Genomic DNA, 17,236 nt, shown 5'->3' with positions numbered 1-17,236 from the left:
TAAAGCTGATGTGACCCCATATTAAATAAAAAAAAAAAAGTCAGATACTTGCCTAACGAGAGGGAAGGCTCGGTCCTAATGAATTCCACGTGAAAGACCAATGGAATTCCACGTGAAAGACCAATACAAAGTGGTGTACATGTGAGAAGTGGAACGAAAATCATACATGATTCCAAACATTTTTTTAATTTTTTTTTTAAACTGCAAAGTGGGGTGTGCGTAATTATTCAGCCCCCTGAGTCAATACTTAGTAGAACCACCTTTTTGCTGCAATTACAGCTACCAGTCTTTTAGGGTATGTCTCTACCAGCTTTGCACATCTAGAGACTGAAATCCTTGCCCATTCTTCTTTGCAAAACAGCTGCAGCTAAGTCAGATTACATGGACAGTGTTTATGAACAGCAGTTTTCAGATCTTGCCACAGATTCTCGATTGGATTTAGATCTAGACTTTGACTGGGCCATTCTAACACATGGATAGGTTTTGTTTTAAACCATTCCATTGTTGCCCTGGCTTTATGTTTAGGGTCGTTGTCCTGCTGGAATGTGAACCTCAGCCCCAGTCTCAAGTCTTTTGCAGACTTCAAGAGGTTTTCTTCCAAGATTGCACTCTATTTGGCTTCATCCATCTTCCCATCAACTCTGACCAGCTTCCCTGTCCCTGCTGAAGAGAAGCACCCCCAGAGCATGATGCTGCCACCACCATATTTGACAGTGGTGATGGTGTGTTCAGAGTGATGTGCAGTGTTAGTTTTCCGCCACACATAGCGTTTTGCATTTAGCCAAAAAGTTCCATTTTGGTCTCGTCCGGCCAGAGCACCTACTTCCACATTTTTGCTGTTTCCCCCACATGGCTTGTGGCAAACTGCAAATGGGACTTTTTATGCTTTTCTGTTAATAGCTTTCTTCTTGCCACTCTTCCATGAAAGCCAACTTTGTGCAGTGCACAACTAATAGTTGTCCTATGAACAGATTCCCCCACCTGAGCTGTAGATCTCTGCAGCTCGTCCAAAGTCACCATGGGCCTCTTGACTGCATTTCTGATCAGCACTCTCCTTGTTCGGCCTGTGAGTTTAGGTGGACGGCCTTGTCTTGGTAGGTTTACAGTTGTGCCATACTCCTTCCATTTCTGAATGATCGTTTGAACAGTTCTCCGTGGGATGTTCAAGGCTTTAGAAATCTTTTTGTAGCCTAAGCCTGCTTTAAATTTCTCAATAACTTTATCCCTGACCTGTCTGGTGTGTTCTTTGGACTTCATAGTGTTGGTGCTCCCAATATTCTCTTAGACAACCTCTGAGGCCGTCACAGAGCGGCTGTATTTGTACTGACGTTAGATTACACACAGGTGCACTCTATTTAGTCATTAACACTCATCAGGCAATGTCTAAGGGCAACTGACTGCACTCAGACCAAAGGTGGCTGAATAATTACGCACACCCCACTTTGCAGTTATTTATTTGTAAAAAATGTTTGGAATCCTGTATGATTTTTGTTCCACTTCTCACGTGTACACCACTTTGTGTTGGTCTTTCACGTAGAATTCCAATAAAATTGATTCTTGTTTGTGGCAGTAATATGACAAAATGTGGAAAACTTCAAGGGGGACGAATACTTTTGCAAACCACTGTATGTTACATAAGGTAGTATGGCTGTCAGCTCCTTAACTTTTTACTTTTCTCCTCCAATCGCTGAGTCACCTCAGTCTTGCTTGTAAACACAAGTGAGCAGAGGATAATTTTTCAGCTAGGCAGGGAAATAAAGGGAAGAGGAGGAATATATTAGATAAAAAGAACCCCCAGCATGCAACTGAATGGCAATGGCTATTAAAGGGCCAGTGCTCCTAAGGTATTTCATAACTCCAAACCATAACAGCAGAAAAAGTTTTGAAAGTTTTGAGTACAGGATTAGCATCTTTATCACTTAATACTCTGACCAGTTGCTGTTGAAATTAGATTTTTATGGGGACAATCCCGCTTTAAACAGGGCTGTGGAGTCCGTACAAAAATCATCCGACTCCTCAGTTTATGAAGCCACCGATTTAGACTCCAGGTACCCAAAATTGCTCCGGATCCTCGATCCTAACTCCACAGCAGTTGGTGGCTATGGAGTGGGTACAAAAATACTCAGACTCTTTAGTTTATGAAACCTCCGACTCCTGGTACCCAAAACTTCTCCAACTCCACAGTCCTGGTTTTAAAGAACAAGTCATACAAAGCTATGAATAGATAATGTGCGGTTCAGTTATGATAGTTTGTGGACTATCAGCTTGTTATGCATGTTGGTGCTGTATTACTATTGGAATTTTTACTGCCTTATTTTAAGAACTTTGTTTTAAGTGTTTGGTTTACATTCTATTCATTCACAGGTCTAAGTTGCTGCAACAGAGTTCATCTCCAGCCATGTTAGACCCCACCACTCCCACCAAACAGAGCTTTAGCCGAGCCAGCAGCGTTTCATCAGATATGGTGGTGATGCATGCCGATCCCACCAAGGTGTCTTGCAAGACGCAACTAGAGATCCTGGCTAGACTTTATTCAGCCTGCATAACAGGTACTTTTCCCATCTGTGTGACAGGATGATAGTATTGTGGTGTATTAAAAGATATGCTGTGCAGAGGGCTCCTAACATTATAAAACAGTGCAGTTAAAGCGTACCTAAACTCTTGCACAGGAAACAAGGAAAACGCATACAAGTTCCTCTGTGTAGAGAGATTAGCCTGTGTAATTCCTCCTTATTTGCAAGTAATCAGCAAGTGTAAATCAGGGCTGTCAGCTCTGTCCAAACTATACCTTGCTGTGCCTTGTTCTCAGCTAATATGTAAATACGGGAGGTTAACCCTTTCTGTGCTCCCAGGAAACCAGGAAGTAAACACTGCAGGGGTTTTTGTAAAATTTCTTTTAGCTCTAACAAAGAAATGTTTTTTTCTTTAAAGGTTATTATTCTGTTGCTTTCTTTTACTAGATAGGAAATTCTGAATTTAGGTCCACCTTTAGATGCGTTACTTTTTATTCACTCCTTTATGGTGCACTATGTAAACTTTTCACACATGCTTTGTTAGCACAAAACAGTTTTGTTCATGAGAAATGCATCACTTCCACTGTTCACTGCTTTCATATTGAATGGACAGAAATTCCTGAGTGTTTGACTAGGCAGTGCCCCATAGTGTAAACTCTTTGTAAGGGACCTGCAGAGGCAGAGATAACCCCTTAGTGTCAGTTTTACAGGCAACCCAGTGGTCAGAGTTTTCAAAATGCATATCCGCCCCCATGAAACAGTGTCAACAGATGGATCTTCCTAGTAAACAGAAATAACACTGGACTAATTCAATGATAATACAATCAATAACCTTATTTATGTATGTAGACCACTTCTGTTATGGGAAAGTTTGATTCAGGTTCCCTCTAAAGTAAACCTGAGATCAGAACAAATAATGATAATAAAAGTCATACCTTTTGGCTTCCTCTAGGCCACTTTTAAGCTCATCGATCCCACGCCGTCCGCCGCCTGCATTGTCCGCATTTAGCCCCGGTAGTTCGGCCAGTTAGGGGGGGGGGGGGGAACTATGCATGGGTGGTTCGGCCACACGCTCCCTATCATGCTGTTGGCGACTTGGCATTCTGCCCCTACAGAGAACGTTTCCGGCAACAGGGATGTGTGCGCAAGTGGACTGCTCCGACTGGCCGAATTCCTGGGGTCAATTGTGGACGACGGAAAGGGACTGATGAACCTGGAGGGGGCTGGAGGAAGCCCTATGTTTATTTTTATGTTTAATTTCCTCTGGTCTCAGGTACACTATAACTTGGATTCATGTATCATTGCCCCTTGCCAGTTTACACTTGTTTAAAATATTTGACACGTATGAACAGTAAGGCCTGTAACAAATGCTGATGTCCATGCGTTCGGAGGGCAACGCACACGATCACATACCATCTGCCTTGCCGTGCGTTGAGCTACTGGTCTCATTCACTGCAATGACATTTTGTATGCATAAAATAACACTAACATTTGCATTTGAAAAACACATAAAAAATGTTATATCGTTGTGGAAAAGGGGCCCTAATGGGTTTTTCTTTTTAGTTCATTTAAAACTTAAGGGGATGTTTGGAAAGCGTTCATACACATATATCTGTGTTAAGGGGTACTTGAGATCTTACCCGCAACAGGGGTACTAAATTAATAATGTTGAGAAACCTATTGTTTACCTTCTACTTGTATCTGTGATGTCAGCCCACTGATGAGCTGTTTTATATTTGCAGAAAATTTTGTGCCAAATATATTTGTAGAATTCTTCTTCGTCCTTCAGCTGCTCACATCTAGAGGACCGGCCAGCACAGAAGATAGAGACTTTGAGTTGGAGATGACCAGAGGTATTTATGGTGAATACTGTGTACATTAACGACCACAATAAGGTTAGGCTCACTCTAGCCCTAAAAACCGATTTGTTTTCTGGGGCGGAAGCAAGCAGATAAACTGACATGTTGATGTATTCTGTTCTCTATAAGATAGGTTCAGACATGGTTATTTTTAGTGTATCTATTGTCTTCTTTGTGGCAGCGAAATGCAAAGTCCCGTCTTACAAGACTTTTCCAGACACTACATATGCTGGCAGACACAATAAATTCTACAGTAACGGACTACAGCCCTTAAGGTGCAAAGGCAACGACTGGTCTGCCGGACCCTCGCGCTAGTCGGTCTTTTAGCTGACAGTAGCGCGTGTGTACGCGCTGTCGGCGGACTGATAAGGCTGTTTCTGAACGATCCGCTCAGTGGACCCGTCGTTGCCTTTTGTAGTGTGTGTGTGTGTATGTATATATATATATGCACCTTTATACAATTACTGTTCTGAGTTGTGGAGTCAGAACAATTTTAGGTACCTGAAGTCGTAAAAAAAAGTCTCCAACTCGGACTCCTAATACTGTAAATTTAAACTTATGAAAATAAAAAAAATAAAATTTTCTATTTCTCATATTCATCAAATTTTCTAATAGTTATCATAAATAACTTGTATATACATTATACATTAATAGCAGTGCTTAGTCCAAAAAATGAAATAAACCAATCAAAAAAATTACCTGCAGCAATATAGCAGTCGCTGTATTTTTAAAATAAGATATGTCTGATTATGATTGTATAACTGTGTACACAGTAATTTTTTATATATAATAAACAACTCTGCTTTAAGAATAAGACCCGATGAGTAGTTGTCTTTAGCAGCGATGGTCAATGAGATGAAAATCTGTGGCGATGCGGGTTAACGTTTGAACCAAGTGTCAGCCGGCCTCAGGTGAGTATTGGATCACGGGGAGTCCTAGTGGAATAAGAGGTCAATCACACCTCTCTTAGTAGTCCACACACACAGCAAACTTCCACAAGGGACTCAACCCTCAGTCCATTGTGGAAATTGGTTTGCGATGCAGGTTTACGCAAATGGATGCAGCTTGAAATTGATTAATCAATCTCTACCTTTGCAGGAGTTGATTGGTCCATTTTCAAGCTGCATACTTTTTCACATATTTGCATAATCTTGCATCAGCTCAGATAGATGGGGAGATCTGGCAGGTGTGCACAGATTGTTAATTGACTGAAAATCTGTGTGGAGGGATTCGTTCAGATAATCTAATCACATGATCTGATAGTAGTTTGTCTGCCACATCGACCAGTGTATGGCCACCTTAATGCTGGGATTACACGATACGTTTTTTTTGTAAGAATGGTTCCGATAGATGCCTTCGATGATAAAATTCCGACATGTCCGATGTTCCACTTGATTCGTTTCCGCTCGATCTCTTATAGAAGTCAATAGAAAAAAGATAAGAAAAACGAGTGGAAGATAAGAGAATCGAGCAGAAAATCGAATGGCTAATTGCGCGCCTAATCGAACGCAAAAAACGTACCATGTTATACCAGCATAAGGTGGCCATACAGTAGCCAATCGACCATCTAATTCGATTATTATAATCAAATTGGATGAAAATTGGTGCTGCCAAATGCATGCCCGACTGACAAAGCGACCAATTTTGGGACGGAAATTGGCCGCACGGTCGATATCGCATGCTGCAAGATGTCGGGCCAAAGTTGGTTGGTCGGGGGTACGGTGGTCGATTTGCGATCGAGCGACGAGACGACCTAACCCCCGCAATGTATAAATGTATGTAGTGTGTGCAGTTATACATTACCTGTCCGGTGTCAGCCTCCACGCGGTTTGCGTCCATCTCACCGTGTTCCGCAGACACGCCGGCGTCGCATAGCTTCTGACGTTAGACGCTATGCACCACTAGCATGTATGCGGCTGTTACCCAGCGAGATAGACGGACACTGTGCGGAAGCTGCTACAGGACAGGTAATGTATAAATGCGCACACTACAAACCTTTATACATTTAGGGGCAGCGGCCGGGTCGACGCAGCAGGCTCAGCCGATTCCCTGATGATTTCATGCTGAAATCGGATGAGAATCGGCTTGTAGTGTATGGGCAGATTCGACCAAGAGACAAAATTATCTCTAATCTGATTCGATTAGAGATGCATTTTTGTCTCTTGGTCGACTCTGCCCATAATCTTTTATAATGTATGGCCACCTTTAAAGTGACACTGAAGTGAAAAAAAAAAGTATGATGTAATGATTTGTATGTGTTAGTACTGATAATTAATAGAACATTAGTAGCAAAGAAAATAGTTTCAGGCCTCTTTCACATTTACAACGCGTGCAGAAGCCGCTCTCCTGCACATGTTGAATAGGCTGCAGCGTGTCGTGTGGAATCTGCGGTGCGACGCTGAGTAGCGGCGGTAGTAATTAACCCGACGGGGAAACGCTGATTCCTGATGATAAAATGCTCCCGGGTGTGTCGTACCGCAACGCACCGAAACGCAGCGTCTGGTGTGAAAGGTAAAATTAAAGTCTATGGACTTTCCTTTTACCTTGGTCAACACAAAGCTTCGACTTTGCGTTGAAACGCTGAAAAAGGGCTGTAGTGTGAAAGAGCCCTTATATTTAAATTTTTAGATATATAGCTTTTTATAATGTTGCATAATTCTGTCATTTGCTATTACAAGCCACACTCTATTTTAAACTTTAAAACAAGCAGAGCTAATGACCCTTTCAACGTCTGTTTCTTTGATGTGTAAGTTCTCTAGAAAACAGCACTGTAGCTGATCCAAGTTGGGTCAGAGAGCTCAGAGAAGCTCTTTTGCATAAATAACTGAAGTTTCTTAACTCTTCCTGTACTGGAAACAATATTAGACTCAAATCTGTGCCACTAATGTTCTATTTCTCAGCTGTACTACACATACAAATCATTATCGCATACATTTTTTTTTACTTCAGATTCCCTTTAAAGCTGCTTTTCTTACTTGTCTTGACTTGGGCATTTAAAATGGAGTGCACAGTGTAGATTCATGTTTGTTTTTCCTCTCTCTTTTTTTCTTCCAGATGCTGTGGAGCGCCAGCACTTCCAGAGTGTGCACAACTGTGTATTCTTTGCAGTCCTGGTCCTGGAGTCCCAGTTTGCGTAAGTTTGAAGCTTAGACACCATACATTCACATGCTTTATCAGTGTGCCCCAGATGTGGCCTGTTTTGTTGTAAAATAAGCTGCATACAGTTTGTAGATATTTTTAGTACATAAGATGGTCATGCATCCATCTGTGTGCTCGCCTATCACTTTTAGTAGTGGAAAGACAACATTTAGTTCAGGTCTATAAAGTACAAGAATTAGTGGCAAATCTTTCTTTCATACTAGGATTACTCACTTTGTAGATTTCTAGTCGACTGGTTTTTTTTTTTGGGGGGGGGGGGGGGGGGGATGGGTTTCCTCCTGTACAAATTCTATATTTTCAGCCAACAATGTCATCTGTGTGTACCTAGCTTGAGACCGTGTTCACAGTGGCCTTTGCGTTCTCTGTGACAGCAGAAAGCAACAGATTGGGACAGCGGTGCCACATGTTGTGCTTTTGTTATCAGGTACAGTGAAGCATACAGTAAATGAAATGTATGCTTCACTGCAGCACACATTTACCCGAAACCCACCTGCTTTGTGAACGTCATGTAGGTGGTGTGCCACTGTGATCATGGCCTAAGGGTTTTTTATACAAATTAAAGTCATTTTTGCTTCTTACCTGTATCTTGCAGTGTTATCTCTCTCTTGGATAAGGGCACGCTGAAGCTTCTAGCTGAAAATGAGCGCATTGGGATTTTCTCTCCTACCTTGCAGGAGCGCCTCCTAGAGGCACACAGGACCAGTGCAGGAAAGGTATAGAACACAAGCTCTCAATGCTGTCACTGGCACTATTTATTTGTATTTCATCCATGTGAACTCCTGCAAAACCATTAAAGGTTTTATCTGGTGTGGTATGATGTTCAAAGGACATTATCTTTTTATTGTTTTTCTAGTTACTTAAAGTGAACCAGTAACTTTGCAAACCATGATGCTAAAACAATACTAGCCAAGTGTAGACTTCTTATGTTGCCTTTCATGTACCTGCTGCACTCCTTTAATCAACATTTTCATTTGATAAGCCATTTCTGTACTCTGTGCTGATGAGCCCAGACCATGAATTGGTCAAATGTCTAGCACATGTGGCTTAGAGGAAAATCAGTAGGGCCTATTTAAAACGAATTGCCATCTGATATTATATGTTGACTTCATCAGTCAGTAGGGATAAGCATGCACATTTTAGTGAGCAGCAAAACTGTAGCCATGTGTTTGAGGAGGGAGCCACAGCAGTGAGGGCTGAGTTATCTGCATACTCTCTCCTTGCTGTGATGCCCTATGCTGCGCTTCATCATCCCGACACTTGCTTCTCCTTCAGGGCAGAAGTTCAGCCTATAAACAGGAAGTATCAGGAGGATGGAGTACAGTATGCACCACCACGGCAAGAGGCAGCCATGCTTCGCCTCGCTCCTGATACTCACATGGATACAATTGTGATCGTTAAACTGTGCTCACTCATCCCTGCCAGTTGTTTTCTTTTTGTGATTGATTAGTGTAGAAGAGACAGTCATTAGTTATAATGCCAGTATACATTATCACTATATTAGCCTTTTTTTGGCAGTGTTGCACTAGTGAAAGCAGATCTGAATTCCTCACCCACAGTCATGTGACAGATTTGTGGGTTTTCCCAGTAAACATGTCTAGATTGTATTTTCTCTAAAATGGTCTCTTATGAAGCTATCAGATGATTAGTAAATTCTTATTTTCATTGCTAAATGGACAGCTGGTACGAGGACTGTTTAGTGAGTGTTGGAAAGTTACTAACTGCAAATGATTTTAAAGGGCAAGGTACATCTTACCTGACTCTGGTTTCAGTCAACCACATTTATCCTCAATCTTCGAATTTACGTTTCAAGGGGTGTGGGACCCCCTTTCTACCACATGTGGTGGGACTTGCCCGGTGGATTCTAGATAATGTCTTGATCTCTCAAGCAATTGATAGGACATTGCCTCTCAGCCCTGCAATTTTACTGTAAGGCAGGGGTAGGGAACTTATGGCTCGGGAGCCAGATGTGTCTCTTTCGATGGCTACATCTGGCTCACATACAAATCAGTAGGGGTTGATTCACTAAGCTACACTGCTCAACCAGCGCAGCTCAGTGTGGAATCGCAAGTAAAATTTTCAAAGTAGGCACGCTACTGCTGTAGCATGCACTACTAACTTACTCACACTACCCTCAAAACTAATGGCTGCTCCAATTGTCCCACCCTGGACCCTGTCAGGTCCAGTGACTTTGTAGGACGAGATCCCCGCACTTCGATTGGCCCAATAGGCTGCCTGTCACTTGACAGGCAGCTTATTGTGCCAAAGTGCGGGGATCTCGTCTTAAAAAAATGAATCAATCCACAAGTCAGCTAGCTAATTGTACAAGCTGTTAGTCGGTATTTCTCCTGTCTGGGAAATTGATGATTTTGCTGAAACCTAAGAGAAGCTGAAGACGTGTCTGACACTTTCGCTGCCCAGCGGATCAACTGTAAACACATCACCATGGCAACAGGGACGTGAGCCCTCTGCTGCGCATGCGCACTGTCCCAGTTTGTAACATATTGTATGGCTCTCATGGAAATACATTTTAAAATATGTGGCATTTATGGCTCTCTCAGCTAAAAAAGGTTCCTGACCCCTGCTCTAAGGCGATAAGCCAAGTAATATGAGGCACCCTACACATTGTCTCCTCCAGCATATTGCTAACTCGTCCCGCTGCTACCTGGCTTCAAAGTGGAAGTCCCCTGTTCTTTAAGCCTTGTGGTATCTCGAGTTTATTGCCTTATGATATATGAAAGGATGGTGGCAATGGTCAAGAATCGTATGTTGCAGTTTTCCAAGATTTTGGATGAATGGATTAATTATGCAGATAATGTTGGGCTGTCCTATTTCTCTTTTTCTGATCTTTTAGTATCCTCAAAATGTGCCGTTGTGTCTCAATAATCTCTTCAGTGTTCTCCCCAGGTTCTTTTAGCCGGGTGCTTCACCCGGCTAGTTTTGGTGAGCACCCGGCTGCCAGCGGCTCACCACCTCCTATGCTGTGAGCAGAGTTGCGCACAGAAGCACCGGCCCTGCATTCTCTCATCTCACTCCACCCGGCTACTTTTTCATGGCACCCGGCTGGAAATAATTTCTGGGGAGAACACAGCTGCTCTTGCACCGGCTTATTTCAGAGTATTACTATACTAGCTTTCTCTACTCCGGGTGGCTATATTTTTTTGTTTGGTTCTATTCCGTTTTTGTGTTTATCATTATGTGCACAATTGTTGCCATGGATGTCTTTTTACTGCTCATAAGCCCCTTGCATGGGGTAATTTTTTGTTCTGTCTGTTGGTTCTACAAAATAAAAACTTGTCAAAACTAAAAGGCAAGGCACATTTCCAATGTTCTTTTTATTCGATGTTGAATCCAGTGGAAACTAGTGCAGGTTTAGTTTTTTTTGTTTTTTTTTAAATTTTCTTTAAGAAAGCGATTTGAGTTGTTATAGGACAGTTGTTAGGACGTGTGTTATAAATAATTAAAAATGTCTGTTTCGCAGGTATCTGTTCTGCTTCCGGCCACCCTTCATTCTGTGTCTTTCCAGCCAGAGACTGATAATCGCTCTAACTTTCCTAGCGATCGATCATTCCACATTTTTAAAAAGCAAAGGTAATTTGGCTGTGTGTGTTTCCTATTCTTTTCTACACATTTTAAAGGGAACCTAAACTGAGACGGATATGGATTTTTCCTTTTAAAATAATACCAGTTGCCTCACTCTCCTGATGATCCTGTGTCTCTAATACTTTTAGCCACAGCCCCTCAACAAGAATGCAGATCAGGTGCGCTGACTGAAGTCAGACTGGATTAGCTGCATGCTTGTTTCAGGTGTGTGATTTAACCACCACTGCAGCCAAAGAGATCAGCAGGACAGCCAGGCAACTGGTATTGTTTTAAAAGGAAACGTCCACATTCCTCTCAGTCTAGGTTCCCTTGAAAACAGAATATTTGTAAAGTGCTTTTCTCAGATAAGACCAAAAGTGTAAAGGCTTGTTTCAGCATAGTTGTAATTTGTGATAAGATCATGAATGCCAGACTAAACTGGTGGATTGTTAGGTTTGATTTATACACCTCAAGGATTGGAGCTGTCTTAATTGGGTGTGGCAAGGTGTTCCAAAAGGTAGGGGCAGCATAATAGAAAGCTCTAGCTCAAAAGGTTTAAGGCCTTGTTCACATCTAAAATCTCAATCGCTGATGCCAGCATTCTGCGATTTTGTGCGCGATATTTTTTAGCGCTCACCTACACGTTGCGATTTTTTTTTTTTTTTTGTAAAGCGCTTTTCTAAGTGCTTTTGCAGAGCGATTTGTTTTTTCACTTCCTGACGCAAATCAGGAAGTGAACTCTTTGATCCGGAAAAGAATAAACATTTATTTTTAAAAGCGCTGGGGAAATTGCTATGCAAAGCGCTTTTTCAAGTGTTTTGCGATTTCCCTATGCCTTCCATTGAGGCAAACATCCCAAAAATGGCACAGACAGAGCTTTTGGTGAGCAAATCTGAATCGATCCACTCATATGTGAGCCCTCTCATAGGGAATCATTGCACAAGTGCTTTTAGAGCGATTTTGACGCTTAAAGAAAGCCAAAAGCGCCCTTAGTGTGAACAAGCCCTAAGGGTGATCAGTTATTAGATACTGTTGTTCTAAGGATGTGGAAGGTACGACGCATTTGCAATAAATCCTATTTGGTATACACGGAATATGTTGGCGCTTTATAAATCAATAATCATAGATGAAGTATACAAAACATCAGAATAAATGGAATGCGTTTTATTTTTTCTATTTTTCCTAACTTTGTAAACCAAACTCTCATACCCAATTTCCCATATATGTATTGTAGAGATATATTCTATGAGCTGCTACGTGAGTGGGAAGATTGCCATGAAAAGACTGACTGGGATTTTGAACATCGCCTTGGCAATAAAATCAGGTATATGCATCTGTTCTGCTCTTCTGAAATCTGACTCGGTCCAATAAACAGTTATGTCAGCATAGCTATATCATCTCACTTAAAAAAATTGTTTTGGAAATTCTGTTGTTCAGGAACTCACAGAAATGTAGACATTTAGACATTTGATGGCCACAGCGATGAACTTAAACCTTATATACATCCATCATCCGCTCCAGTCATCAAAACTAGACCTGGCCAGTGACATGCAAATAATTCTGGCTCACATCCACATTGTATGCAGCTTGGAACTGGGCCAATCCACTTCAGGAAGTGCATTCCCTGAGCTACTGTACCTCTGTGACAAATTTCAGTCTCGCTGCTTCCTTAGACAGCAGATATATATATGGGTGGGAGTAACATGGAGTGAGGCTTTAGGCGGTGACAGGGGAAAGTTACACACCTGCTGCCGTGGCCAGCAAGTTGTACTCTTGATTTAGATTAGCAGCAGTTGGCAGCTCCACACTAATCAGAAGTTTACTATATCAGAATTTGTATACAATGAACAGAGGCGCCAAAAGTATAAAATTAGATTAAATGAGTTTAAAAATCAACTCAAATGGCAAAAATGAAGGAGAAAGTGGCGGTCTTATACGAATTTATTGCCACCTTATCCAGTACATATTACACTGTTGGGGCTCTTGGTGTTCCCTGTTTTTATACTATATCAGAAGTGGATATACATTGTATATTTATACAGGTGCAGGGTCGGGAATGAGGACTGAGTTTACTTAGGCTGGCTCTAGACTTTTCGATGCCTGAGGCAAACTTGTGTGGCTCTTCGTCACCCCCCCTCCCCCATCCCCATTTTGGAATGATCGCACAGCGCGCGACTATTTACTCTGCTTTACATTAATGTTCTCAGTCAGCAAGGGACCATGTGCAAATACTTGAGACATGTCATTCTGCAGCTAAATAACAATTACAAACTGGCTGGCTGCATGTCTGTGACAACCTGCTCACCCTCAGCCAGCCATCCTCCATTCCTCCTCAGTCGGGCAAAATGCAGAGAACAAGTTCATAAACGCTCTACCCCTTAATCATCATACCAGTCAGTGCAGGATCTGGAGAGCAAAAGAGGATCCGCAAACCAGACTTGGCTCAATAAAAAATAGCTATTCTTTATTAGAAAATCCACATGAGAATGATGCAATAAAACCACAGGATCATCTGACGTGTGTCGGGCTTACAATCTGCACTTGCTCTTAGTGATTTTATTGCATCATTCTCATGTGGATTTTCTAATATAGAATAGCTATTTTTTTTCATCGAGCCAAGTCTGGTTTGCGGATCCTTTTTTGCTTCCTCCTCATTCAGGACAGCAGTGCCACATCCTCCCTTCTGTGCAGATGATATACTGCTGTTCTCTTCTCACATCACAATAAGCTGCTTTTCCCCAATGATGACCTCTTCACCTCGCTTGCTCTAGTCTTGCTTCTCCTCCTACTGACTGCATGCTGTAAGTGTAAACACAGTACAAACATGCCGCCCCAGTAATCTGTGCCTGATGCAAGTGTTTCACCTTGCTTCATGAGAGAATCGGCTCTGAGTTTACTATTGCCAGAGGTTTGCTATATTTAACGATTACTATAACAATATACTACTGTAGTAAAAAAAAAATATTGTCATTCTTTCAGGACTATGATGTTCAACTTGTCTGCAGCCTGCAATTACAGTCATTTTGCGAGACTGTTCCAGAAGCAGCTTGTGCAGGTAAAATGTGATTTGTGTCTCTGATTGTTACTTGCGTTGCCTTCAGTCACACTATCACAACAGTGACATTTTTTTTGCAAATTACGGTTTGTGAAATGTATATTTTTTTTCTTGGAGTTATGATACAATGAAACGGCAAACTTTATTTCTATTGATTCTACTCATTATTCATTACTAGGATTGGTCATTGTGTTATAAATATAAATTAATGTAATGCTGGGAATACACCATACACTTTTCTGTTAGATTTTCTGTTAGAATGCATAATTAGATTCTTTTCTGGAAAGACTGGTCATTGTCTCTGGTGCATTGTCTTCTGTTTATCTCCTGCTGAGTAGAACAATGCCTAATTGCTGGGCAGATAGATGGTAAAAAAACACACGATTGGTTCGCACGATGACCAGGGGCCCCGGTCCTCTCTCACTGGCCGGGGCCCCAAGGCCAATATGCAATACCTGGAGGGGAGTGCAGGTGGGCCTGAACCTCTCACACCCAGGCTCTGGACCTCTCACATCCAGAAAACCCACCAACACTGCCTCTATACTGAATGCTAAATTCAACACACACAAGCAATAGAACACAGCAGTACATGCATCCAGCTACATTTAAGTGGCCAGCAGGCGCTCGTCAGCCAATCAGGATGCACTGTCATACACCCTTTACCTGCCATACCACATCTAGCAGCCATTAGCATTCAGGTGGGAGGCTTCAGTTGGACGCCATCGCAAGATTGCGTCGCTAGCAGGACCGCCCCGTGCAGGCATCCCTCCCACAGGGGTCCCTCCCTAACCGCTCACCTGTCCGCCATGTCCTAGAGCTGAAAGAAAACGTTTAAAAACACACGATTGGTTCGCACGATGACCAGGGGCCCCGGTCCTCTCTCACTGGCCGGGGCCCCAAGGCCAATATGCGATACCTGGAGGGGAGTGCAGGTGGGCCTGGACCTCTCACACCCAGGCTCTGGACCTCTCGTCCAACTGAAGCCTCCCACCTGAATGCTAATGGCTGCTAGATGTGGTATGGCAGGTAAAGGGTGTATGACAGTGCATCCTGATTGGCTGACGAGCGCCTGCTGGCCACTTAAATGTAGCTGGATGCATGTACTGCTGTGTTCTATTGCTTGCAGATAGATGGTAAGACAGATACATTTCCAACATGTTGAACTTTATCTACCCGGCATGTAAATCTAACAGAAAATTGTATGGTGTATTTCCAGCATTAGATTATGCAAACTGCGTAGGCAAATTTATGCAAATTTATGCAACCTTAAAATGCACCAATCGAAACTTACCAGGGTGGAATTTGATTGGTCCATTTTCAAGCTGAATACATTTGCAAGCACATTTTGCAAAACCTTGCATTAACTTGGATTCATTTGCATCTTATGAACCATCCCTATTCATAATATTGCCTTTTTACTGTATTGTACATTTACTGGGAGCTGTGACTGTATATCATGATGAAGTCACTTTCCTCTCTATTGCTCTGCTTTAGCATCAGTGTTCCCAGCTGGCATTTGTAAAAGTACCATGACAAAACGGTAAATCAAACTCATGATTATAAAAAGACTCTTTTATTAAATAGTATTATTTAAATGGTGTACAATCATTGTTTCTGTTAAACAGCTATTTTTCAAGCGCTGCACTTAAAGTACTTCTGAAGTGAGAAGCACATTGAGGCTGCCATATTGATTTAATAATGCCAGTAGCCTGACTGTCCTACAGTAATATATTTGGCTGCAGTAGTGTCTGAATCACGCACCTGAAACAAGAATGCAGCTAATCAAGTCAGACTTCAGTCAGACACCTCATCTGCATTCTTGTTCATGGTCTATAGGCGCATACACACGCCGTACTTTAGCAAACGACGGGTCCGTCAGACCCACCCGCTGGGCGGACGTTCTGCTTGGACAAGCTTTGAGTTTACACCTCTGGCTAACAGGTCACAAGCACCAGGTTTCATGAAAAGAACTCTGCTGCTTTTATGAAGACAGACAAGGCAAGACAAGACAAATAACATTTATATTGCGCTTTTCTCCTTGCGGACTCAAAGCGCCAGAGCAGAGCAGCAGCCACTAGGGCGCGCTCTATTGGCAGTAGCAGTGTGAGGGAGACTTGCCAAAGGTCTCCTACTGAATTAGTGCTGGCTTACTGAACAGGCAGAGCCGAGATTCGAACCCTGGTCTCCTGTGTCAGAGGCAGCCCTTAACCATTACACCAAGACAGCAGAGACCCTCCAGGCTGGGCTGCCTGGTATCCACAGACATGAGATTCTGATTTGGCAGCACAACGGCAATCGAGGCAGGAAACCGACTGCGGTTGCGTTTTCGTTTCTCACGGCTGTTCCGTGACAGATGTGTCCTTATTTAAAGGGATGAGTTGGCAACCCTGGTGAGGACATGTCCACGTGGTGATTCATGCGTGATCACATCTGGTGGGAAATTCTATTTATTTTGTATTGAACTTAATACATACATCTATATTGGATTTAATAAAAAAAAAAAAAAAAAAGTGTAAATAGAAGTGCTATAGGTAGCACTACTGCCCATAGCAGCAAACATTAAAGTAAAAACAAATAAAAATGTATAAAAAATCTAAGCAATTTTTTTTATCGTATGTATGCTTGCAGACAGCTTGCAAGAACACAAATTGCAACTGCTTACAATATAAAGAAACGCATAAAAACATCGTTTTTGGTAAAAAAAAAATCTGGCAGAAACTGAACACCAAAGAAGTTAAAAGGAGAAACATGTCGGCCTCCATATCAGGGCTGTGGAGTCAGTACAAAAAGTCATCTGACTTCTCAGTTTATGAACCCTTCAAGTACCCAAAATTGCTCCGACTCCACATCCCTGCTCCATATTCCTCTCACTTCATGTATGCTTTAATAGAGGGCCGATTGGCAGAAATGTGTGTGCACTGCAAGGACATTTCCTGTAAGTATAAGGTTGAGTCCCGGCGTTTCTTTATGTTGACTGATTATGTGGCCCACAACGGATTTGGTTATAAATCTGTGTGACCTAGCCCTTATTCTAGCCATACATGAAACAATAATGACCCAATAAGGCAAGC

General features: G+C 42.2%; 1 protein-coding gene across 2 annotated transcripts in view; it reads left to right on the top strand.

The window, feature by feature from the left end:
* The window catches only part of CDAN1 (codanin 1), an 80,580-nt gene that overhangs the window by 23,132 nt on the left and 40,212 nt on the right, over positions 1-17,236 (top strand). For both annotated transcript variants that reach the window (XM_068251957.1, XM_068251956.1), the window contains exons 4-10: positions 2,365-2,549; positions 4,256-4,366; positions 7,427-7,505; positions 8,124-8,244; positions 11,010-11,119; positions 12,345-12,434; positions 14,090-14,165. In XM_068251957.1, coding sequence (XP_068108058.1) covers positions 2,365-2,549; positions 4,256-4,366; positions 7,427-7,505; positions 8,124-8,244; positions 11,010-11,119; positions 12,345-12,434; positions 14,090-14,165 — 772 coding nt within the window. The remainder of the gene's footprint in view (positions 1-2,364; positions 2,550-4,255; positions 4,367-7,426; positions 7,506-8,123; positions 8,245-11,009; positions 11,120-12,344; positions 12,435-14,089; positions 14,166-17,236) is intronic.

This window comes from Hyperolius riggenbachi, chromosome 9 (genome assembly GCF_040937935.1).
Source record: "Hyperolius riggenbachi isolate aHypRig1 chromosome 9, aHypRig1.pri, whole genome shotgun sequence".
NCBI lineage: Eukaryota > Metazoa > Chordata > Amphibia > Anura > Hyperoliidae > Hyperolius > Hyperolius riggenbachi.
Note: the sequence above shows the minus strand (reverse complement) of the source record. Positions and strands in the feature narration are given on the sequence as shown.